The sequence below is a fragment of the Scleropages formosus genome, chromosome 1 (genome assembly GCF_900964775.1).
Source record: "Scleropages formosus chromosome 1, fSclFor1.1, whole genome shotgun sequence".
Lineage (NCBI taxonomy): Eukaryota > Metazoa > Chordata > Actinopteri > Osteoglossiformes > Osteoglossidae > Scleropages > Scleropages formosus.
Genome location: NC_041806.1, coordinates 3,666,854 through 3,690,681, shown reverse-complemented (window position 1 = coordinate 3,690,681; position 23,828 = coordinate 3,666,854). Strand labels below are relative to the sequence as shown.

General features: G+C 49.7%; 1 protein-coding gene across 7 annotated transcripts in view; it reads left to right on the top strand.

The window, feature by feature from the left end:
- Positions 1–23,828, top strand: part of baiap2b (BAR/IMD domain containing adaptor protein 2b) — a 54,672-nt gene that overhangs the window by 9,317 nt on the left and 21,527 nt on the right. For 5 of the 7 annotated variants that reach the window (XM_029257226.1, XM_029257219.1, XM_029257211.1 and 2 more), the window contains exons 2-6: positions 6,207–6,282; positions 10,065–10,151; positions 21,288–21,299; positions 21,887–21,948; positions 23,427–23,498. In XM_029257226.1, the coding sequence (XP_029113059.1) occupies positions 6,207–6,282; positions 10,065–10,151; positions 21,288–21,299; positions 21,887–21,948; positions 23,427–23,498 (309 nt within the window). The remainder of the gene's footprint in view (positions 1–6,206; positions 6,283–10,064; positions 10,152–21,287; positions 21,300–21,886; positions 21,949–23,426; positions 23,499–23,828) is intronic. The other 2 variants (XM_029257222.1, XM_029257230.1) reach the window with 2 other exon arrangements.

Sequence of the window (23,828 nt, the reverse complement as noted above, 5' to 3'; positions counted from 1 at the left end):
CAGGAGGTACTGGAGGGATGTGAACCAGCAAGATGGTGGTATCAGACACACAAGGGGTGTGTGTGTGAATGTGAAACTCTTCGCCAGTCATCAATGACCTTCTGTTTACGCTCAGCTGTACATCACTTTGGAGGAAAGTGTCTGTCTGTTAGGAGGTGTAATCTGGTTTTGTGGTGTGACAGAGGATGAAGGTCCAACTGGGGGGCCATCGCACCCAGGAGGGATCAGGTTCGGTTTCGCTCATTTTTCTGACTCGTATTTGCGCTCCTGCACTGGTTGATGGAGGCTGCAGGTGGACAGGACCCCCCTGCCTGCCTGCCCTACATGGGTGTGAGGATTTATGGAAGCTCCGGGAGGACGTAATTAGCCTGGTCGCCTCACGCTGACGGGCTTTTTGCACTCGCTCTGCTCCGGTGTGTCCCTAGTGTGTGCGCGGAGGTATTCTGGGTAATCTTCCCAGGGTGGTGACCTTGGCTTAACTCTCAGCACCGTTACCACACGGGCGAGGAATCCTACGCACATGTCCGCACAACCTTGTAGATAGATGTAACGTGTGTGCGCGTTGCCCGTTTCCTCCCGACACCTTCGCTCACGCAAGGGGCACCTCTGGCTGCTGTATCCCACAATGCACTGCCCAGTAGGAGGAGCCACTGTCTGCCCCGGGAGGGTCCAGGAAAAAGCTCCCGAGGACGTGGCAGTGATTAGAGCGTCTGAAGTTGGACTAGAAGGGCCAAGGTTCGAATCCCACCTCCTGCTGTTGTACCCTTGATTGAAGGACTTACCCTCAGTTGACACAGTGAAAGTTACCCAGCTCTATAAATGGGTAAATCAGTGTAACTTCTATAGTGGACAATCCAAGTGACTTTATTATACTACTAGCGATGATGATGATGATGATATACAGTATATATACGATATATCCTGTGACGTCTCGTTGGGCATTACGGAGTCATGTATTTTACTTCAACATATTTTAGACTCTTTTTAACATGTTACGCAACAGTATTTTACACCGAATGGTGAAGACACCGTGGACGTGATCACCGTCCTTGTTCATCTTCAAAACGGGGAGTGTTTACGCATTAATTCGTTGCCTATGCTGTTTTTATTCTTCTAACCGCGTTTTTTCTGTAGTATCGATTTCATTAGCCGACGTCTCGCTTTTCCCCGTGAGCTGCCGACCGGACCGTGTAAATGTCGGTCGAAATGAAAGCGAGCGTGAAGAATGCAGGACGGACTGACACGTGTTTATTGGCACGTGTGCAGAGTGGCGCGAACGAAACCAACATCCCGTGGCTGCGTACCTGACGGGGGGCCAGAGTGCGTTTGGAACGCGAAGGTGACCTTCGTTGTGCAGGATCAGCTGTCCTCCTGTCCCTTCCGGCAGAGGTGTGTCAACCTCCTCCTGCATGCGACCCGCGTGCGGTCTTCCCTGGAACGGCGTCCTCTTCTCTCGTTACTCGCGCGGTCGAGGTCTGATGGTGCGCGCCGCGCGCTGACCGCAAAGTGCTAAGGCCAGGACCGAAGCGGCTGTAAACGGGGACCTGAACGAGGGTGAGGGAGGGCTCCACCCCAGTGCCAAGAAGACCAGCTGCTTGGAAGGGACTTTGCTAGAAAAGGTGTCCACCTGTAAGACGGGACGTCTTCCTGTAAAGGAATAAAGGCTCTTCCCAGCACCAGCTTACGGTAGTTGTATTATGTACCCGGTGGGGTGTGCGAATGACCACAGGTTTCAGTCTGGTGCAAAATAAGAAAATGCACAGTTTTTGTTTCCTGCATCAAGTATGAAAATGGGCCGTGATCTAAAGCCGCCGGATCAAATGCGGTTCTTATTTAAAACCCCGAGATGTGCCGACCTCAGCTTTAATACCTGCAACGACCCCTGTTACGCAAGGCCTGCGGGGAGATGTTCTTCACAGGGTCACCCTTTCCGCAGTCCCTTTGTCACATCGCTGAATTACGCCTGTAACTGTACATCCAGGTTGTTAATTATTAATAATCTCACACTTTTTCTCTAAAGTGAGGTTTGCGCACTGAACTACATACACTGATTTACCCATTTATGCAGCAGGGTAATTTTTGCTGTATCAGTTCAGGGTAGGGGGGGATTCAATGTGGGTTCAATCCCCGCTCAGTCTGTGCGGAGTTTGCGTGTTCTCCCCGTGTCTGTGTGGGTTTCCTCCGGGTGCTCTGGTTTCCTCCCACACTCCAAAGACATGCTGAGTGACAGTGTGTGTGTGTTCCACTGATGTATGGATGAGGGACCCAGTGTAAGTAGTGTATCTAGCAATGTAAGTCACCACGGTGAATAAGGTGTGAGGGCTGATAACACTACATAGAGTTCGTGGGAAGTCGCTTTGGAGAAAAGTGTCTGATAAATAAATGTAAGCACCTTGATCAAGGGTACTACAGTAGGAGGTGGGATTCAAACCTGGGTCCTTTTTGACTGTAAGGCTGTTAACCACTGCGCCACCTGCTGTAATTAATCAGTAGTTGGAGGGTTAAGCTGCCCCAGTGTGAATGAGCAGAGGAGGCGGCGGCCGTACGGGACGAGGCAGAGGAGCCCTGTGGATCCACAGGCACGAATATGCGGACAACCGGAGGAGAGGACGTTATCTCTCGGCAGTCACGCGCCACGCTCTCTCATCTTTGTTCGGTACTCAAAAGCCTCCCAGCCAGCGTTTGCCTCGCGCCCCCTCGCCGAGTATTGCCACGAAGCGCCGCGATAATCCCGATTCACTGCGACGCCCCCTCCTTTCCGGTCGTCTCTTCGATTACGCGTCGCCCAGTTGTCCTCGAACCGCGATCTGTCGCCGTGAGCGTTTGCGGGTTCTGCCTGGCGCGCGCTGAGCTCGCGAACCCCAAGCTGTGAGTCGTCGCCAAAAGTTTGAGGTTCGGATAGCGGCTGCTGTACCGGGGAGGAAAGGAACGGTGTGACGGGTCGAAAGGGTCAAGTCGTGCGTTCTTGGTTTGTTTGTTTGTTTGCTTTTGTTCCTTCTATTTTCTTCAGAGTTACTTGCAATACGAAGTTTTGTGAACCAAGCTACGTACACTGATTTACCCATGTATACAGGGTAGGAGGCTTGATCAAGGAAACTGCCCTTGGGACAGGGGTCTGAACCTGTGTCTTTTAACAGCAAGATGAAGTTTCTAAGCACTCCGCCACCTGCTGCCCACTATAAATCACCAATATCAAAGGTGGCTCCAAGCGCACCTGTGTGCGGGTACTTGTAGTATGGTCTCCGTGATGATGGTTTCAACCTCACGGATGATCTGTTTCTTCTCGGGTGGAAAGCGGCCCTCCTGACCCCAGCCCCACCTGTCTCCACTTCCAAAGGCCCCCGGTAGGGTTGGTACCCTTGTTGTTGGTGGACCCTCTGCCTCCCGTCTTGCTGGAGCTCCAGAAGCGTAAAGTGACACGATGCTGGTCGGCGTTCGCTTTGCTGCGATCAGTCGGAGACGTTCGGACGCCGATTGCAGGCCGTTTAAACGCACTCTCTCTCTCTCGCGCGCACACACACCCAGACAGAGCCCGTGTATAAACAGTGGAGATTTGGGTGCGGATTAAGCAGAAGCAGGAGCTGATTACTTTTGTCAGTCTCTCCTCCCCAGTGTGTGGAGAAATCCCCTTGTTAACTTTGATTGGACATTCGGAATTGATTACCGCAAAGCCAATCGGAGGATCCAGCCCCGCCCACCTCCTTTTTGAATGATCGGCCTCACGTTCCTGTCTGCGCGCTTGGGGGTGTGCGGGGTGGGGGCCTGCGGATGAAATGAGGCGACTGGATGGTTAAAACTGCAGCACAACTGGAATGCAACTGCAGTGTCCTTCGTGGTACTGTTGGGTTAACAAACCGTTAAACACTCCTGCCATTCCTTCCCTGATTGGGCTGTGGTGGATGGCACTGGTGTGTGTGTGTGTGTGTGTGTGTGTGTGTGTGTGTGAGTGTGAGAGAGAGAGAATGTAAATGTGTGTATGAGCATGTTTCACTCACTTGTGGGGTCATTTCAGATTTTTCCACCTAGGTGGAGTCAGGAATGATTTGTTTGTTTTAAAAGCCAACCTGGGGTTCCTATAAAGAAGGGTGTGTGTGTGTGTGTGTGTGTGTGTGTGTACGTGTACGTGTACGTGTACGTACGTACCCTCGCCCTTGTCATCTCAAATGTGTGTGGAGCATGAGAACGGTCCAATTTGACGACATTGCGTAACCATTGCGGTAAATCCACCCACATTCCCCGCACCAACATCAGAAAAGCCCAGATCTGCCAGCTGTTTCCTGATTATGTGGAATTGTGCCGCTGTCATTATTTATTCATCTCCAGGCCGACGGTCCGTGCCAACGGTTGCTTGTTGCCGTAGCGATTATTGGCACTGCCCGTGCATTGTTTCTCCAGCGTGGTCTCGTGCAAGGAGGGAGGACACGCATGTGTAAATAGCTCCGCTTCGCTTTCCCTGGAACGCGCATGGCGGCTGCTCCGTCCGTCCTTACTCGAAGGATGTTGGTTCAAGTCCTGCAGGGCACACGTGCGTTGGGGCTTTTGTAAAGGCTCGAACCACAGCTGTGGACTCAGGGAGGTTAGACTCAGCTCTGAATAAAGGCCTTACAATTATTTAATTTGTACCCTGTGATTTCACTCTTCCCTCAACCCTTCTTCTGGTGTGACGTGCCTCTCCGATTCGCCCCTTTCCGTTGTCATTTGTTCCGTTTTATTCCAGCTCTTTCAGGCTATAGTCTATTAAACGGACGTTCAAACCTTTATATGGGTGTCTGACACCTCCCCTCTCGGTATCTCGACCTTGTAAATGAAGCCGAGCCGAGCTCCCAGCTCTTAAAATTCACCAAAAACGTCCCGTGTGCATAGCCCCAGTTTTTTTTTTTTTTTTTTTTTTTTTTTTTTAATATATATAAATATAAAACTTTATGAGCCACAAGAAAGGTGACCTTCTGTTTCAGCCAATCAGCTTTTTGGAAGTTTACCAGGCCTCTCTCTTTTTTTTTTTTTTTTTTAAATTAAAAAAAAAAAATTCCATTGTCCTTGGAGTCCAAGTAGCAGTATGGAAACGGTTTGGTCTGTTTGAAAGACAAGGACTATTTTTGCAACGTTTTTGCTCTGGTGTTGCTCATTTCCATACAGCCACATCAAGGCCATGCTGTAGTTGCACATTTGTGACCACAAGGGTTGTGGACTTCAGTCCCTTTGCCTAGATGTTCCACGCTCAATTGTTTTGGTGAGAATGTATATTCAGGTCCAGTGAGGAATTGTAGACCAGACTGTGTGTCTTGCTTTCAGTAAAAGCATCTGACTAACTCAGAGGTGATCAGGGTAAATAAAGGAAGGTGACCTCAGACTCATTTTGGTTTAATGACAGTACTAGGTTCAGCGGGACGGCAGAGATGCCACAGTCCCTGCAGGGTCTGTTAATTGGAGTGATCTTGGTGGACAGGGGACTGGAGAGGAGTTCCAGCTGGGGAGGGTTAGCGTACACCCCCTCCTCACAGGTCTCGGGGTCTCCAGGGAGGTGTCGTGCGGTATCTGGTCCAGCCTTCTCAGTAGTTGCCTTCCCTGCCGATCTGGAGGGAGGCAGGGCCTCGCACCATTCCAAGGTGCGTGATGGCGGATTGACGGTGACCTCAATATATTTCGCTGCCCTCCTTTCGCTGCGGGGGTTTATTTTTTGCTCGCAGCATGCGCTCGCATACAGACGGTCCCCCTCCTCTCCATGTGGACTGTGCCGGATGCCGTAGAGCCCTGCATTCCTGCCACCGGTCGCCACGCCCCATTCTCCTCCCCACTGCTTCCTCATGCTCCTGCAAAAGCAATTAGAAAGCGCGGCATGATGCTGTCGCCCGATTGGTGGCAGAGAAAGGGACCCCTACGGAGGTGTCGGGCAGCGTTCGGAAAGGTTGATTGCTTTGTGTGTGCGTGTGTGCATGCTTGTGCGTGTGTGTGTGTTTTGTTTTGGTGGGATGGGAGAAGTAAGGGAGATTGTAAGGGGTGTCAAAGGTATGCATGGGGTCTTGGCTCCACCCACTGTCTTTCAGGTGAGTGTGATTACTATGGAGGAAGAATCTCAGTGTTTGCCAAATGGGAGAGGGGTGGGTGAGTGTGTGTGCCGGGGGGGGGGGTGACAGATATGTAACAGCATGACCTGGTTGTGCGTCTCAACCGATTTTCATGAGAACTCCATGCTGTTTGTGTTGCAGTCTATCATGGAGCAGTTCAACCCCTGCTTGCGGAACTTTGTGGCCATGGGGAAGACGTATGAGAAGGCGCTCTCCAGTAAGTACTTTCTGTCGGCGCCTCCCCACCGAGCCCAGAGCCGCTCTGCCTCCGGTCACCCACCCACCCCCCCTCCGAGAGCAGCAGAAAGTGAACGCCTGAACACATCTGTCATCTCAACACAGAGGTAGTTGGGTTCCTTGCGGAACTGTGGTAACTCTTGACAATAGGAGCTGTGCAGTAGTAGTAATGGTGACTCTTAAAAATAGATGATCTCTGCAGTGTTCTGGAGTTTGAGTTTTGACAGATATGCGAGGGGGGGCTCTTTTCCCAAATTGTGGGATTATCAGAGTGGAGGGAGGGCATTGATTCCCACACCACTGTCTGGAGGTTTGGCGGTTGTTGCATGCTTAATGGGGAGCCTGGTTACCTTTACCTTGGGGGACACATCCCTGGAAAGTCTTTATTTTTCTTTTCCCCCCTTCCCTGCTACCCCTTTACATATCCGTCCCCTGCTGCATGTTGCCCTTTCCCCGGGGGGGGGTGCTTTCTTGATGTTCATGTTAGGAGAGGGGACCGTGGCGAAGTGGGACAAGGGCGTGCTGCAAGAGTGCAGGGTTCCATGAGTTCATGGGAGGGTCAGTCATGAGTGTCTTGGCTGTGCTTCAGATGGGAGGTGTGCCTGGTAGTGTCAATGGGAGGTGGATGGGGCCTGTTTTGGACAGAACCAGCAAATGGTGAGAACCTGTGCAGTGATGTTTTCTGTCCCAAAACCAAGAACATGCCATGTGCTGGAGATGAGCCGTGATGAGAAAAGCTTCTGCTTTGAGGCTGAAATAGCATGTGCTAAAGGGTGTACCGTAATGGTGTTGTACACAATACATGCATTTGGTTCCCATTCACATAAGTCTTCAGACTTTACCTAACGGTTCAGCTTTAGCTGGTGGTGTGTCACATGTCTGTCTTTGTGTGTTCTGTAGCAGCCTGCACTCACTGTGAATTCCCATGTGAAAGATGGCTTTAACAAGGAGGAGGTTTCATGAAATGTCATCCTTTTGATGGCACTCTGTCCTGGTTTATAAGGAGCTTGGTGAAGGTATACATCTCCGGGAACATCGGGACATCTCATTGATGCGGCCTCTAAGTGTGTTCCGATGAATATTTTAGTGCTTGCTTTCTGTGTCCAATGGTAAAAGTGGGCCAACATTTTCCCTCCTGAGGGCAGGAGTCTGATGGGCCAGTTTTCCACCCCAAACTTGTGCACAGAAGGCAGGAGACTAATGAAGGACTGTCAGGAGGGGGGGGGTCTGCAAACCCTACATTGAAGTGTACATAAATCACACTGGCATGGGAAGAAAGGAGAAATGATCTTCTGCCATGTCAGGTTTTCATCTCCGTCTGCTGACACCAACCCTTTCGAGGTTGTCTTGAGAGAAGAAGAGTGTTAGATTTGAAATTTTCCCTTCATTGTTGACAAAGAAGCCCTTACCAGCAACGGATGAAGCATGAAGGACAGGAGCCTTGGGGATCCAGGCAAGTAAATTGGCAAGACTGTCAAATCGTTGCTCTGGATAAAGTGTTTGCCGAGAAGTTGGAATGAAACCTACCACCAGGTGAGACAAACATCTGTTCTTGATTTATTGCTGCCTGGTGTGAGTCGCGATTTCAGTTTTTGGATAATGCCGTAGTAGAGATGTTATGAGGAACCCCAGCAAGGTCACTTAATGAGGAAATTGGGGATGTATTTCCATAGTTGGCCAAAGATATCATACGGATAAGGGCTGTAGTGAGTGGCTTTGCATGTTTAAGAGACTGGTATGTTTTTCTCTGTCTCCAGCCCAAGAGCTGTCTTGACTTTGAAGACTTCCAAAGTGCCATTAAGGTCTTCCATTAGCTGTGATGTTAACTTCCAGGAGACAGAAATGTAGAGAAATGACTGATGAGAACTGTGTTGGCATGGAACCACACCAGTCAACCACCAACGCCCATCCCATTTTACCAAAGCTTTTTGAGTAGCGTTGACCAGAAATACACCTAGTCAACAGGGATAATGAGCTGTGTATTATCAGTTAACTTTTCTGGGGCACAGCATTGAGCAGTGGTTAAGGGACTGGATGTGTGGTTGAAAGGTTGCAGTCTTGAGTCCTGGGTTGGGACTGTGCTGTTCTAACACACTTAAGCAATGCCCTTGAATTGAGCAACTAATTTCTCTGCTCCTACCAATTTATACAGATGGATATTTTTACTGTACAAATTCAGGTCATGTATCTAGGTCTAGGGTAACCTGAGTATCGAGGTTACAGCTGCAGAACCCCTCCTGGGACTTGAACCTTCCAACCTTTCGGTCCCTTTTTCCAGCTTCTCTGTGCCGATCACTGTGCTGCAGCTGAAAATACTTGGCCACTTGGACTTGGCCACGTAAGGTCTGGCAACATCTGTGTAACTGCCGTGTGCCTCACAGCTGGAGCGTGAAGAAGAGCAGCTGTGGATATAGTGAGCTTGGCTTTTATTTCTTGGACTTACTGCTGGTTTTCCTGCAATTCTGCTGATTCAGCCTTAAATTTAAAAATTTTTTGGTGTTTTGAAAGACAGGGATCATATCAACATTCTTGTCACTATCAATAATATACCCGAGATACTGAGAAAGAATCTGTGCGTGGATAAAATATCTCACTGCCTCTCTATCTGAGGAAAGCAAGAGATTGGGTTGAAGTGTGTCACGAAACAATGCTGATGTCCACAAAAGCAAAGGCAGTTTAAATTTTTAGGTTGGTAGTTCTCTGGTATTGCGGTGATGCCACTGGCTACAGCTCTTGACCTTAGTTTTTGGCTTTGGCTCTTTAAGCGCCACGGGGTATCGACTACCCCCCACCCAGGTGATAATCTGCCCCGCTTCAGTGCTACTGCGCAATTGGCACTGGCAACCTTAATTCCACCATCGGAACCCTAGCCCCTGCAGCCAATAGCCAATCGCGAGCCGGTGTTTTCTTGACCGTAGCCAACTCCTGTGGATCTAAAGGGCCAGCAGCCCTACAGTGTGGTTCTTCCAGCACGGGGAATACGGATTAACATAACAGGCTTAGCGACTCCCGTTAGAAAAACAAAGGCAGCCTTGCGGCGATTCGTGAGTCTGCTCACTCGAAACTTGCGGAGCTCTCCTGCTTCCTGCGCGTCTGGTTCAGAACATCCAAAAAAAGAGAAACATTATTTAATATCTTGATTTCCCTAAAGATACGAGACTCGGTTTTTCTCACTTGGGTTGGTGCTTCAACGGCTGGTTCTTTTTGTTCATTTCATTTTGCGTAATGAATACGTTTCAGAGGAATATAAATCAGCCTGATTGAAGAGCTAAGCACAACACCAGCTGGATTTTATGCAGTACGTGCAGGGTGTTTGTTGTTTACTACAAACATATTTGGATTTATTTTGTTATTCAAGGGTTGGGGGTATTCTGTTTGAATAAATGGTGGATCCTGCCTTGTGCCTCAATCCAGTGCTTCCATGTCTAAGGGGGTTCGTGGGTTTAATGAGATCTGGAGCTGCTGCACCCCCTACCAATGCCAATTCAGTCACCCTTGCTCCATCATCAGTGAGCATTTCTACACGCAAGCATCCGAACACCCCAACCTACCAGCACCCATACCTCGCAGCTTTAATCTCCCGCTTGTAGCCGTTGCTGATCCTGGACCAGTTTGGAACACATGGATGAGTGATGTTTAGAGCGGGTGAAGGTTCCCACCCCTCTCCACAGCCAGACGGCCCACTCGCCTCCACCTCCACTCACCCCGACTCACCCACACCCACCAGCACAGATCTTACAGTCAATCCTTCCGTGTTTCCAGGTGTCACATTTGCGGCCAAGGGCTACTTCGACGCTCTGGTGCGGATGGGCGAGCTGGCGAGCGAAAGTCAAGGCTCTAAGGATCTCGGTGAGTCGCAGGTCCTCTTCCCTCTCGCTCCCTTTTCCCTAGTCAACCCCCTCATGCCCCCACCACCTCCCATGGGTTATGGATGGGCAAGGGGGCAGGTGGTAATTAGCAACAGCTTCCTTACCCCAAAAACCTGCGTATGTACCCAAGCATCCTGCCTGGAATGTAAGACAACACACTTGGGAAAAGAACATCTCGAAGACCCACGAGGGTGTGCTGTTGCCATCGATGGCATTTCTCCTTGAATATGCAGGAAATCCAAATACTGATACAGAAAATGAATATTCATTTTCATTCCCAAGCAAGACTCAGTTTCACATTCTCCTTGGTACCCTACTAGCATCTTATGATGAGCACATAAGTTTATTTATTCATTCTCTTTGACGGAATGTGAGCTGGAGAACTATAGATGGGAATGCTCTTTCAGACCTGAATCTCTGAGGTCAGTGCGACGCTGCTTTGGAGTTTTGTATTTTCCTCGTTCTTCTCTTAGCAATGACACCTGGGTGGTTGAAAGGGTCTTCAGTTGGAGCTCAAGGGTTAGGGATTTCAAACTCCTGGCCTGAGCTAGAACCAGTCCAGGTGAATCCTCAAAATGCTTCTCGTAACAGATCGGTTCCCTGCGTGGTGACGAGCACCCGAAGAGTTGCTGGTGGAAGCATGCCCATGGGAAGAAGAAGACAGCATGGTATACTGCTGTAGAACTTCTCCCTGCTCGTGCGCCTGAAAGTGGGGGCAAAATTTCAGTATCTCCTGTGGTTTAGCACTCTGAGGAGCAAGCACTTCTGTCCAAGGCAGCGAGGAAGATATGCAAGAGTTCACGTTCATTATTCATGCATGGAATCCCCCCCCCCCCCCCCGTGTTCCAGGGTTTCTCGTCTCTGAGTCATCGTCTTAAATAGCTGTTTGATTCAATGCAGTGGAATTCAGATTTCGCCGGTGGAAATTGGTTACAGGCCTTGTTGCGCTCCTGTCTTATACGGAAGTCTGTGCTCTGCTTCTGGCATTTTCCGCTTTGTAGTAATGAAAGCATGGGGCGAACACTCTAATCTGTGAGCCTGGGTAGCATGTCTCTTTGGGGTCCCCTCTCAATCTTTCGTGTGTGTGTGTGTGTGTGTGTGTGTGTGTGTGTGTGTGTGTGTGTGTGTGTGAGAGAGAGAGAGAGAGAGAGAGAGAGAGAGAGAGGGAGAGCACATGCATATGCATTTATTCATTTCATATTAATTTTTTGACATTTTCCAAGGTACTGTATTTGTATTAAAAAAAAAATGGTTGACAGCCTTTGCTTGTTGCACTTGTTTCATTGTAAGTGCAAAATATACTTGTGTCCAAGTATCCCGAGCCCCTGCCATGCCCCAATCCCCCCATTCCTCTTACCTTTGCTGGGTCCACAGCTCTAAACCTCTCCGATATGACAGCAGCAGGGGGTTCCGAACTCCCCTTGATGTCCACCTACCCGTGCTGTGGACTTCCCGTTCCAACCAAATAAGAACCACTGAGGAACTTTTGTCTTTGTTGTTGTTCTTTTTTTTCCCTCTGTCTGTTCTGTCTCTCCTGTTTTCTTGAGAATATTTATGAAATGGGGGTGAAAGCATTTCATGCTGTGAACTGTTGGGCGTTTCATTCCGTCTGTCTGTGTGTGTCATTACAGTGGGTGTGTTCGGTTTCCCGGTTCCATTACGGACGGCTCTGTTTACGTTGTCACCTGTTTCCTTACCAGTATTCTGGCACCTTCCAAGGCTGAACTTGCACAGCAGCCATGGTGAGGGGGGGGGAGAAAACACAAAGATGTAAATCCTTTTGGGACCCGCGCCATGCAGTGACATTGGCCCACATACACAGTGCAACAGTTGCCTTGTCAATATAATAAAGTGTAGTTCGCAAAATTTTCACTTTAAAAATCCCCTACGCAAAGTCACGATGCAAACGGGAAGTCATCGTTACACGGGGTGAGAACAGTTTACAACTCGGCAGGGTTACGTGGCCCTGTCTGAGGGTCGGGTTGCCGAGCGACTTGGCGTGAAAATGTTCCTTCCTCAACATCCTTCGAACGGAGGTCCGTCCGTGACTGAACATCACATCCTCTCGCTTGTCAGACTTCCGGACGCGCGCACGCGACGGATTTGCGCACGCGTTCCCGAAGAGACGCGCCGAGACCGCAAACGCATGGGTGACGGAGCAAATTTAACAGATCGCAGATGCTTGCCCTTATTTCTTATGTAACATTTAATGTGTGTGCTCAGCTGTTTATGAATCATTCCTGTTCCTTCTGCTCATGTAACTACTTCTTGAGGTATGAATAATTCAGTGAGGTGAGAGTAACTCCACCTTTCACACAGCAAGAATTTAGAGCAACCCCCCCCCCCCCGTGTAATTGTTCCCGATATGAAATAAACAAGGGCACTCGGCCCATTTGGCGATAATCCATCTTTATTCTTTCATGATGGATAATTAAGTCTGCAAGAACAAAAGAAGTTTTTGACTCTGTTCTTAATTTGTTTGTTTGTTTGGCCCTAATTCTCTTTTCCTCCACATGGGCTCCTGGGAGTCAACATAGTTGAGGCTCCGTGTCCCAGTTTGCGGTAAAACTTAGAGGGACGCGGCGGCCGAGACCTCTGCGTTCCGTGCCCCGCTTCGCTAAGCATCCGGATTGACCGGACCCTCGAGAGGTGCCGGCAGCCCCACGACGTGTCATTTGGGGCTTGGCTTCTCTAATCTCTTAAACTTCTGCAGAAGGACGTCCCACGCGGTGAGACGCAGCCGTCCCCTCGGTCGCGGTCAGCGAGGTTTGACTTGGTCATCTGGGAGACGGTATGGTGTGACCTCCCGTTGTAGAGGTGACCTTCTCTAAATACCTCATCCTCCAGGAGATGTTTAAGCTGATGTGAGTCGCCTTAGCCATGAACATCTTCATTATGGCAAAAGGGTAATTTGGGGGGATCCAGAGCTCCTGGAGTACCTCCCGGAGGAGACCCCGTGAAATAATGGATGGCTGCTGGATGGCAAAGAACAACGGTATACGTTATTGAGCGGCGCTGGCCCTTCTTCCGCCTTGCAGGTGTCGGATTATCGCAGGAGTTGGAGGAAGCTGCAGACGGTTGCGGAGCCTTAACCGTCTCCAAGCCATTTGCATTTGCCGCTTTCCCTCTCGGCAAGGAAGCCGCAGGGACGAGCGGCTGGCGCAGGGGATTCCGCCCACGTGCCGAAGGCCACGTCTAACACACGGGCACCGCATCGTTTGCGGCTCGCTCTCTCATCAACTCGCTAACGCCGAAACGCACGCCGGAATGCGGCGCTCCGCTCTCGGCCGCTTCCGCGCAGCGCTGTATCTAGGTCAGCGTGAGCGTCGTGATTGCATAAATAAAAGGGAATTCTTACTGCAGCAAAGTCGCTCTTCGGGTTGGTTTAAGAGCTCGAGCGCATGAACGCACACCCACACGTATGTGGAGAAACGGGCGCAGACACATGAGCGCACGCACGCTCACTCGCGTTGACCCAGATCGTGCCGTGAGTTCTGAGCTGATCCCTCGGGGGGGCCTTCGCGTTAGGCTCGAGTTTACGTTGTGAAGTCGGTTCCCCCGGATCCCTTTATTCCTCCAGTTTCGGTAACTTTTAATCGGTCTCTTGGAAGTAATTACCGGTGTAAAAATACATTTGCACGAGCCTAAAATAGGGAGAGATTTGCATGCTGCCACGCAGCCCTGAGATGCGCGCGCCCCCCCGTCGCTCGGGTCGCCCCCGTGCCGATGTATGACTCCAGGCAGTCGTGGGACTGCGTTGGGCCGACGTCGAAATAGATCAAACGCTGCCTTTACAGAGGGGATTCCGTCGAGTGGGCCGCCTGAGGTGGGGGGGCCGGAACGGGATACGTATCGCTGCCGAAAATAGCTCCTTCGCTGTCGATAGTGGGTTCGCGTCCAACGGCGTTCCGTGTTCAACGCGTTTGCTTCCCAGTCTGTGGCGCAGGGCGACGAGGGGCTGAATGGAGGCAGGCGGAAGGAGGCCGTGTGAGCGGGTTGGCGTGTGCATGCGTTCGTGCGTGCGTGGGTGGGTGGGTCCGGAGAGGCGCTCTCGATATTTCATGCGCGCCGCCAGCACGGGGCTCCCTTCGGCCCGTGATCAATTCGAACGTGCTTCGGATAGAAACTCATCTGATGCAACGGAAACGAAAATAACCCACCAGCTGATGTCACGTTTCCGTTTGCCTTTTTCCTCGGCGCAAAATCCCGCGAAAGGCCCATCCCCGCCGCTACATCTGTGCGATCACTCTTTCGCGCTTGAACGGACACCTTAACGTGCAGGACCGGCGCAGGGTGTAAGAGTCTCAGTAAAGCAGCGAATAAACTACAGGGGCTGCAGTACATGCAGAAGGAGCTCGGATAATTTTGAGCGATATTTCTCAGTAAATCGGCACAGAAGAGCGTGAAAAGCTTGGCATGAGAAGCGGTTCTTGTCGGTTCACCCTTCAGCTGATGATTTTGTCCCATCGCGAAAGTGCCGTGGGAAGAAAGGGCAGCGGGTGGCGCGATGGTTAAAGCCGCTGGCCCCTGGACTCGGAGGTTGCGGGTTTGAGTCGCACCTCCTTGGTGAAGGGACCTACCCTGAACTGATGAAGGTAATGGACACGGTTATAATTCTTGTAAGTCTTCGCTGATGAAGGCGTGCAGCCGAAACGCATCCGTCACATCGCCAGAAATGCAACCGGTGCGGTGGGCTTGTGTGTGCGCTCCCATCTTCGGCGGTCACTTGTACCAGGGGGTTCTGAGCACCCAAACCCTTAACTGATGAAGCACATCTTCTCTTTAGTCAGCACACAGTAAAAATTACCCCGCTGTCTAAATGGACAAGTCACGGTATGCTGCTTGGGGGGGCGGGGGGGCGGGAGCATCAGCTAAACGAACATAATGTAAGAAAGGCAAAATGAGGGTATTCACGTTGTCTCGTGTCTCCTTGTTGTCTAACTTTGTCGTCCAGAGCTTCTTGTTTATTGGTGCTCGCCCCTTCCACCTCCTGTGTGTGTGTGTGTGTGTGTGTGTGTGTGTGTGTGTGTGTGTGTGTGTGTGTGTGTGTGTGTGTGTGTGTGTGTGTGCGCGCGCATCCTCTTGGTGAACAACTGACCAGGTCACAGCACCGAACCGTGATCTGCTGCATCACTCCTGGGACCGCTGACTTCCCCTGCATATTGTAGCATCACCTCAAGGTCACAGAAAACCCCTCTGGGGATTCCGTTTGGGTTGGGGGGGGGCACAAAATTCTGATAAATGAACTTTTAAATTAATCTTGTAATGAGTCGCTCCCTCTTTGTGTTTGGCGCAGCATGTCTTCGCCTCCCTCCCCGAGGGCGACACGTTTGCGAGCGGCAGCCCCTCATTAAAACACTTTAAAAGGAAGTTAAATGGCAAAATGAAGGGTCTGGGAAACGATTAGCCTTTAGATGATGAATTTCAAGCGCCGCCGTACGACGGTGTCGGAGCCGGCGGAGCCTCGGACTCCACGACGCAGTGTGCGCCTCGCGTACGGCGTAAAAGTACAGATCGCGCCAACATCTGCGGCTTCTTGACCTTTCCGCTCTTATGCGGCACCGTCACCCCCCCCCCCGGACCCGATTTCCCACAGCCGCACCTCGAAAACGCTCCCGCCTCTGTCGTTTTCTGTCCAGAATAAGACGAAGCAGAGGCAGAAAACGCGTGTCGGGTGCAGTTCCCTTCTCGCGGTGATGCTCTCTTTCTCCAGAGTGTGGAAAATGTGAAGATAATCGCTGCTGGTGCATCATCCTTTGTCGAGAAACAGGATGTTCTCGCTGGTGGATTAGGCCCTAAATGTGGGAATCTACCGGACGTCAGGGTGATGATCCACGGGGTGGGCGGGGGTCAGGTCTGCTTTCGAAACCCCTGCACCCGCCCCCCCATTTCAAGAGCGGAAAAGCTCTTATTAGCTCACCTACACGAGGGAGGCGACCCCACTCCTTCCGGTCCCCCGATGGGGGGGGGGGTCTACAGCCGACCATGAGCCGTCACCACTATGCGAAATTGTCTGGTTCCGACTGGGCCTCTGTGTGCTCGCCTTTCGGGATCTAACCCTTCCACCTCTCTTCGTGTCTTTTTTTTTTTTTTTTTGCCAGTTTCCTTTCCACGAACGTCTTCCTGACTGCATGGTCATTTATTCATCTAAATGTTGCTTTTCTCCAAAGCGGCTCACGCTGCCGATTACACTCCTTCACGCAGTCAAAGAGCAGGGCTATTTTTACAGGAGCAGTTCAGGCTAAGTACTTTGGTCAAGGGTTCAACACAGGAGGTGGGATTCAAACCTGGACTCTTTGAGTTTACATTTATTCATTTATCTGATGCTTTTCTCCAAAGCGACTTACAACGTTAATCTGCCTACAGTTATTTACCCATTTATTCAGCTGGGTAATTTTTTTTTTACTGGAGCAACTTAGGGTAAGTACCTTGCTCAAGGGTACTGCAGCTGAAGGTGGGATTCAAACCTGCGACATTTGGGTCCAGAAGCAGCACTCGTAAGCAGTACACTACCAGCTGCCCCACAGTTTAAAGGTGGCTCTAACCCGTCCCCCCCCCCCTCCACTACCCCGTTGCTCTGGTACCGTGTAGACGCCTTCACTCTGGCAGGCTCCAGTAAACACACCGAACGCTTTCCGTTCTAACTCAAGAGGAGGCAAAGGAAAATCCTCAGCCGGGAGGCAACCGTTTCCCTGCTTTCCCCCCCCACCACCATCTCCATGGCAACTGCAGCCACCTTCACAATGCCGCTGGCCCCTGGTCCTGTGGGTCTGACAGTCCCTTTTTTTCAGTCTTCATTCCTGTTCCATGTCGTCCTTAGGGGTGGTGACTTACTGAAGCATTGCTCTGAATCAGGGCTCAGCGTAACACTAGGGGTCAGAGTGTGACTTGCCGTGTAACTTAGCATTGCTCCCGGTCAAGAACAGTGGTGTTGGAGGTACGATTTCCATGTGGTCTCTGATGGACAGGAGCAGTGCAATTGAGTCCGCAGTGTTGGCATCCCTTACTCCCATCGCTAGGATACCTATGTACAAGGGTGTGTGTGTGTGTGTGTCCGTCCGTCCATCCATCCATCCCACTGTGTTTTGTGTCCTCAGTCTGTAACGACTGCTGCTTTTTGCACATGGGATCTTGTGCCAAGACAAGTTTCTCTCTCTGTTCCTCCTGGGATTTCGGAGCTCCTTCATCTTCTCCGTTCCCTCATTCTCGCTTGGATTGCATGACGGCGCACCCCCCTCCCCGAGGAAAAGTTCGTGTTGTCTGCTCCCAGTCACTGGCAGCGCAGCAAAGCTCGCAACAACCACCAGGAAGCTTTCACGAAGACTGGGTGCTGCTCAGGAGGCCACTGACGGCGAGAGCCACAGCTCATTAGCGGCTCACGTCTATTCTATGTTGTCACCGGCGAGGAGAGATGAGAGCGCAAGCCTCGCCTTCTCTTGTGGGACGCATCCGCTTCGAAGCTCACGCCGAGTGAACAACGTGGACACAAGGGCGAGTAACGGAGACTGATACCAGTCTCAAATTGTTCTTCTAGGTTTCCTATATCTGCTGACTATGCAGGACTATTGTTAGACCGAGCACTGCTTATTTTTCCCCCAAACATCTGATTAAGTATCAACTCGAGCCAGTCTAAATCCCAACCCTTAACCGTTACGAGGCTCAGTAAAAGTGACGTGATCTCCTCGGCTCTGTCGAAGCACTCTACGTTCGTCTCTCGAGAATCTCCAGGAGCATGGAGACTTCAGTATGTATCTTCTGTGCCCCCTGGGAGAAACTGGCATTTCGCAAGTTCTTTCTCCTCTTAATCCCTGTCTATCTTGAACCGATAATAGAAGTGTGTGTTGGGTACTGCGGAGCTGTTGACACTGACAGGGAAACGCGGAAACTCCAGAGTGGCGTGGCAATCTCGGAACACTTTGGATGGAAAGGTAGATGGAAGAGAACTGCTTATTCAGAACGCACCTGTTCCCTCAGTCTGATGGGGCTGGTGCTGCTCCCCCATCATCCCAAGGCTGAAGATCTTTCAATGTTGTGTTAAGAGGTGGGAGCTGGTGCGAACAGAAAATCAACATTTTCTCCTGCTTTTGACTTAGTCCTTCTTAAACCCCATCTCCTTGACCTCCGGCCTGTTCCGTCCAGTCCAATCACCAGTTTGTTTCTGCAGGTCCTTGTGGAGACGCTGGTTTGCACTCTGAGTGCATTACTCTTCTTCCTTCCACAAACTGGTTTGTCCTGTTTCTCAACTTCAAAACAAGCAACTGGCTTTGTTGGGGTTGCCTCGTCGGGGTTGCTTCGTCAGGTCTTCTTCGGTGGATCACGCCACCTGTTGGTCATCCTCTCAGCTGGACTTACTCTCGGTCACTGAGGGACTTGGTTCCCTAGAAGAGTCCAAGGCATTCCAGTGGTTGGAGATGCTGAACACACACCTTTCTCACGGGTTTTCTCATCAGAGCACTGGTCTTATAGGTTCTGTCTTGTAAGATCACCTTGGATAGGTGAAAGAGGGCAGATGTTTTCGGTGAACCTCAGCCAAGAGAAACCACCCCCCAGGCCGATTCTTTGCATAACTCCAGGGTTTCAGATTTTCATCATAGCTGAACTGCTTTGGAAATACCCAGCGCCTGAGGAATGTGTGCACACAAACACACTTGACCATTTATGCACTTGAGTTGCTGAAGTCATCTCTACAGACCTTGCTCAGATGAGCATGTGTTTTGGAAGCCTGAACATCTGGTAGGCTTCTGACCCACCAATCCAAAATAGGGTTAGCTCCCCCCCGCCCCAGAATGAGTTTGAAACAACCTCAAGAAAGTACCTGATTCCATGGGATAACTCACGGTAAATAAAGAACTACTTTGTACGTCCTAAACTCTTTGGAAAAACCCTCCGTGAGTATCGTTTCACAGAGAACTTTGCCCCCTAGGAAACTCGGGGAATAGAGAAGATTACCATAAACATCCTACGACAAAGTCCCTGGGAGACAATGGGCTTTCTGCCTAAATCCATTTAATCGGCCATCTCCTTTTTCATGTTGGACACGTTCTGGGAGAATCTCTCACGGTACAGGATCCTGCGGAGGGTGTCTGCTAATCTTGTTCTTTACCCGATCCACGCATTGCGGTCAGGCAACAATATGCCCGGACCCCTAAGTCCTCAGATGCGATGATCCGCGCCGGTTATGGGTAAGCGGCTTAGGTGGCCTGCTAGGAGGGCGAGTGGATTTCAGATTTCAATACGAGATGGGGTGCTGGACCTCCGTATTAGCATAATTGGCAAAAATGAAAGAAAAATGGCACTCTAAAGATGAGGGTGTGACAAGGTCATGTCTTGGGGATACCCTCCTACAACACGATATACACACACACACTGTGCGCACACACCATGCATGTCATCGGTGCCTGCGGGGTTATTACTTCACTCTTCAGCATATAAAGAAAATGAATATTCATTTCCCCCTTTCCTCGAATCCCGTCTCTGTTGATTTTGGCACGTGGCATCTAGACTCTGAAGATTATCCGACCATCGTAGCTCCCGCAACCTGGTAAAACAGCGACGTGGTATCAAGAAAAATAAAAGCCACCTGTACCTTCATGAAGCTAACATCCCAAACCCATACTTTACCTGCAACCAACCTGTGCGTCCTGGACCTCAGAAAGCAGGGGTACTTGTTAGGGGCCAATAAAGTACTGAGGCTATGGTTATTTGTGTGCCCTGCTTTCAACTGTCTGATATAATTGATTGCACATTTAGTGGGGCTCTTGGATGATCGGTAGACCTTAACTGGACCTTAGCTGCCATTTTTAAAAAAAAAAAAAAAAGCCACTTTGGAATTTAATGGGTGGCAGTGAGGGGTAAGAGACAAGGTCTGGACATGTGGGTGTCGCTGGGGGTGTGTTTATATGTTGTTCTGGGATCTGGGAGGGAGTGTTTGGACCAATGTTGGACCAACACCAGTGAAAGGGCAGTCGGGAGTGTTCTGGGCCCTCTCCGTCACTTCAGTGGAAGTCAGAAAAGCACCAAAGTGTTTGAAATGCTTCTTTGGAGCAACCATGCAGCACTCTTCAAGGGTGCATCATGCCTTTCCAGGCTGGATTCACTGTCACCTGCACACTCACTGGTGTTGGAAGGATCGTTAAGAGTGGGGGGGGGGACTGTACCATCCGCGGAGGATGTGATGTGGTTAAAGTCTAAAGTGTGCGCAGCTAATGATGTTCTCTACCCAGACGAGCCACCATCTGTGTGTAACAGTTTGCATTACATGCTGTTCTGATGAAACGCGAGTCCGGCCGAACCTCGTTAGTCAGGACCCGGGATCGGGCCATTCCCTCGTCTCGCCGTCCCCCACCCGCTCTCAAAATCCTCCAAATCACCTGTGTCCTCAAAGCGTTGATCTCATCCTGTCGTTTGTAACCTAAACTTCTGGCCCTTCGGTTTTGCTTTATTTTTTTCAAATTTTTATTTTGGTGCCAACAAGCCTACGGGCACTGTAATGTGGCATGCTGCTGCAACATTCCCTATGGTTTCATTTCGATTGCTGAAATTCTGTACGGCAGTCCTCTCCTCGCGACACCCTGATGTAGGCTTTTAGATAGTTTCACTTCTTTGTTTTCTCCTTGACCCCCAGGAGTCCAGCAAGCATCCCTCGCTCTGGGCTTTTCCACATGTTCAGGTTTTGATCTTGCATAATTCCCTTCCGCTGTCAGGCAAAGGGTCTTATAAAGTATCGATGCCGAAAAAACGATATTCGCTGTTCCTTACAGTCCCGTGATCTCTGTTGCAAAACCTAATTTAGCCGCTTCGAGAACAGAGCGGGACGGGTTTGTCGTGCCATTTTAAATGTCAAATGTCGGCACTAAAGTTGTGACGAACCGCGCCGATTGCGGTTTGGCAGCCTGACCCGGCCGTTCCCGGTACCCCCCTCATCCCGGGTCCTCGATGAAGAGGTTCGACCTCGTGGAGGCAGCCTCCCCTTGTGTCCCATTTCTCTTGGGTACTTCTTTCACTGTCTCCTCAGGTCCTTCTTCTTGCGTCCTTTGCTCAATCTAGATTTTTCTGTTCCTTTTTGTTTCTGTTTTTCCTTTTTTTTTTCTTTTTTCTCAATGCATTGCATTATCAGAAGAGGCAGCATGTAGGTATTCTGAAGCTACGTGCGCATTCCCGGCTGCATGACTCACCCCTTTTATTTCATTTTGCTTTCTTCTGGTTTCTCTTCAGTGGACTTCTTTTCGCTGTGCTCAGTTACTCTCATGATAATGAACACAAATAATTCATTAAATTTCAAAGCATTTTTGTTTCTATTTAAAAGAAATAATAAATCTGCAGTTATAATGCAAGCTTGAATGATAATTATTTTTAAAGCACTTGATACACTGCTTCTTTCTTTCCAATCAACTAGTCAGTGATTTTGCTGTATTAAATTTGGTTATTTTTTCCATATCCTTTTATGATGTTGTACTCATTATTTTGAGTTCTTCTTTTGATGTTGTCTGTTCCTTCCCTCTGACTTGACTGGTGTCCCATCCTGTCTGCCCTGTTCTTCTCCTCCTCGCTTAGACGCCTGTCCTGTGTGTTTACCTGGCTGCATGGTTGTCCTGCACGTTGGTGATTCAGCACAGAGGGTGGGGGTGTGGGGCTGGGAGGTGGTTGTGATGCCTTCTTTGTCTCTCCCCGTCCCCTTTCTCTATTCATCATCGCCACGGTCTGCTCTCTTCGCAGGGGATGTGCTCTTTCAGATGGCTGAGATTCACAGGCAGATCCAGATGCAGCTGGAAGACATGGTATGTATGGCCATCTTACCGGCGCCCCCCCCCCCCAAGCTGGTTTTCCTCAAGACCGATCCTTAAATGTCAGCCCCAATCAGACACTCTTGTTCTCGCATTCTTAAGAGTTCTCACCATGGATCTCTCGTCTAATTGGAGTTGAGCACATTCTGGTTTCCTTGCGCATGGGTCAGGCGGTGACCGGAGACCCTTCCTCTTGATCGTTACTGTTCTTACAACTGGTGTCTAGTCAATTCACAGTCACTCTGAGGTATTTTCTTCAACCCAACTCCCAACGCTCTTACTTGTTTTTTGATCTGGACTGGAGGCTTACATATATGCATGATAAAGGCCCGCCTGAATACACTTCTAGGTGACCCAGCAAGAATCTCAAGGTTCATTATTGCCACTCTATTTGATTCACCGTTGTTATTAATCTAGCTAACCCCTTTGCGCAAGTGACTTACTGTTTTAGGTTTGTACAATATGGACTGTGCTGATGGTGATTGTGTGCATGTGTTTTGAAGTGGAGCTTCAATCTTGAATATGCTAGGTGTCCAGTCTGTTTGCTGAAACCAGTTTTTAAGAACTATGTTCATTGCTTACCATAGTAAGCAATCACCTGCTGGAGAGCGCTGATGCGATTCGCTGTTGAGTTCAGACAAGTGGTAAAAAAGATCAGTGCCTATTCTCTTTTATGCGGATATACGTTGGTGTATAGTGTGTTCTGGAGTTTGAAAATGTTTCCAATGCAAGAGTTTTGGCACCATCTGTTCTAGCATGCCAGTTGAGGCTGTGATGGAACTACAGTTAAATCTGATCCTGTCCAACTAATCACAGTTCTGAATGTATTTCCTCATACTCAGGTGAAGAGGAAGGCAGGTGGAGTGTGCTGTATAAAGCATCAAAAAATAGAACTTGGAGCCTAAAGATCTGTTCACTCCATATTTCTGTTCTCTACTGAATAAATGTAGAAAAAAATCTTTCATTGCAGATATTCATGCCAAGTCAGTGGAATATAAAGAAGAGTCTAAGTTGGAGCATTTCAGATGTGCTGTCAGTCATGTAAAGCCAACTGTACACTGAGCTGCAGCCATGCCTTACAAGGACAGTCTCAGTATTGCACTATGCCATTTGGGTTCGCCAGAGCACCATTACAATGTATACGCTGCACTCCCGCCTGACTGTACAGTCTGACATTCACCAGTTCGCATGTCCACATGCACTCAAAACAAAAATGTTATAAATTATCTTCACACATGTGATTGCAATGGTTCTGCAGAAGTAGAAATCCCGCCCTACTTGGCTGACAGTTTTGTTTCAGTGCCGCTTGCCAACGTTGACCATGGCTGCCAGCCAGACCTTGGTCTCCTGCTAAACATGGTAAATCCAGTGAAATGGAAACAGACGGGATTGGGAGAGAAACACTGACGATACGGTCGACTACAGTGGGCGTGTTTGTGTGTTAACCTTTTCTGTGGCTTGCTGTTTTCCAGCTGAAATCATTCCACAACGAGTTGCTGACAGAACTTGAGAAGAAGGTGGAGCTGGATGCCCGTTACCTCAATGTGAGTACCAGGCCTTATCTTCTGCAGTCACCAAGGGATGTCTGACCATCCTACAGCCTCCCATCTTCATCCTGCACCTACGTACACCTCTCTGTCTTGCCGTCTTTGTCTTTAGAGGTCCACCGAAATAATGGCAACCCTGACGCAAATTCATCAGACCACAATTTGTGGTACTGCAGCAATTTCCTGTCTGAACTTTTAGGTTTTTAAAAGTATAAAGGTCAAAAGATACAATATCTGTTAGGAGTCCATGAACGTTCCTAATGTGTTTCTTGACATTTAGCAAGTTACAGCATTTAGCATTCATTAACTCCCACATACTCATATTAT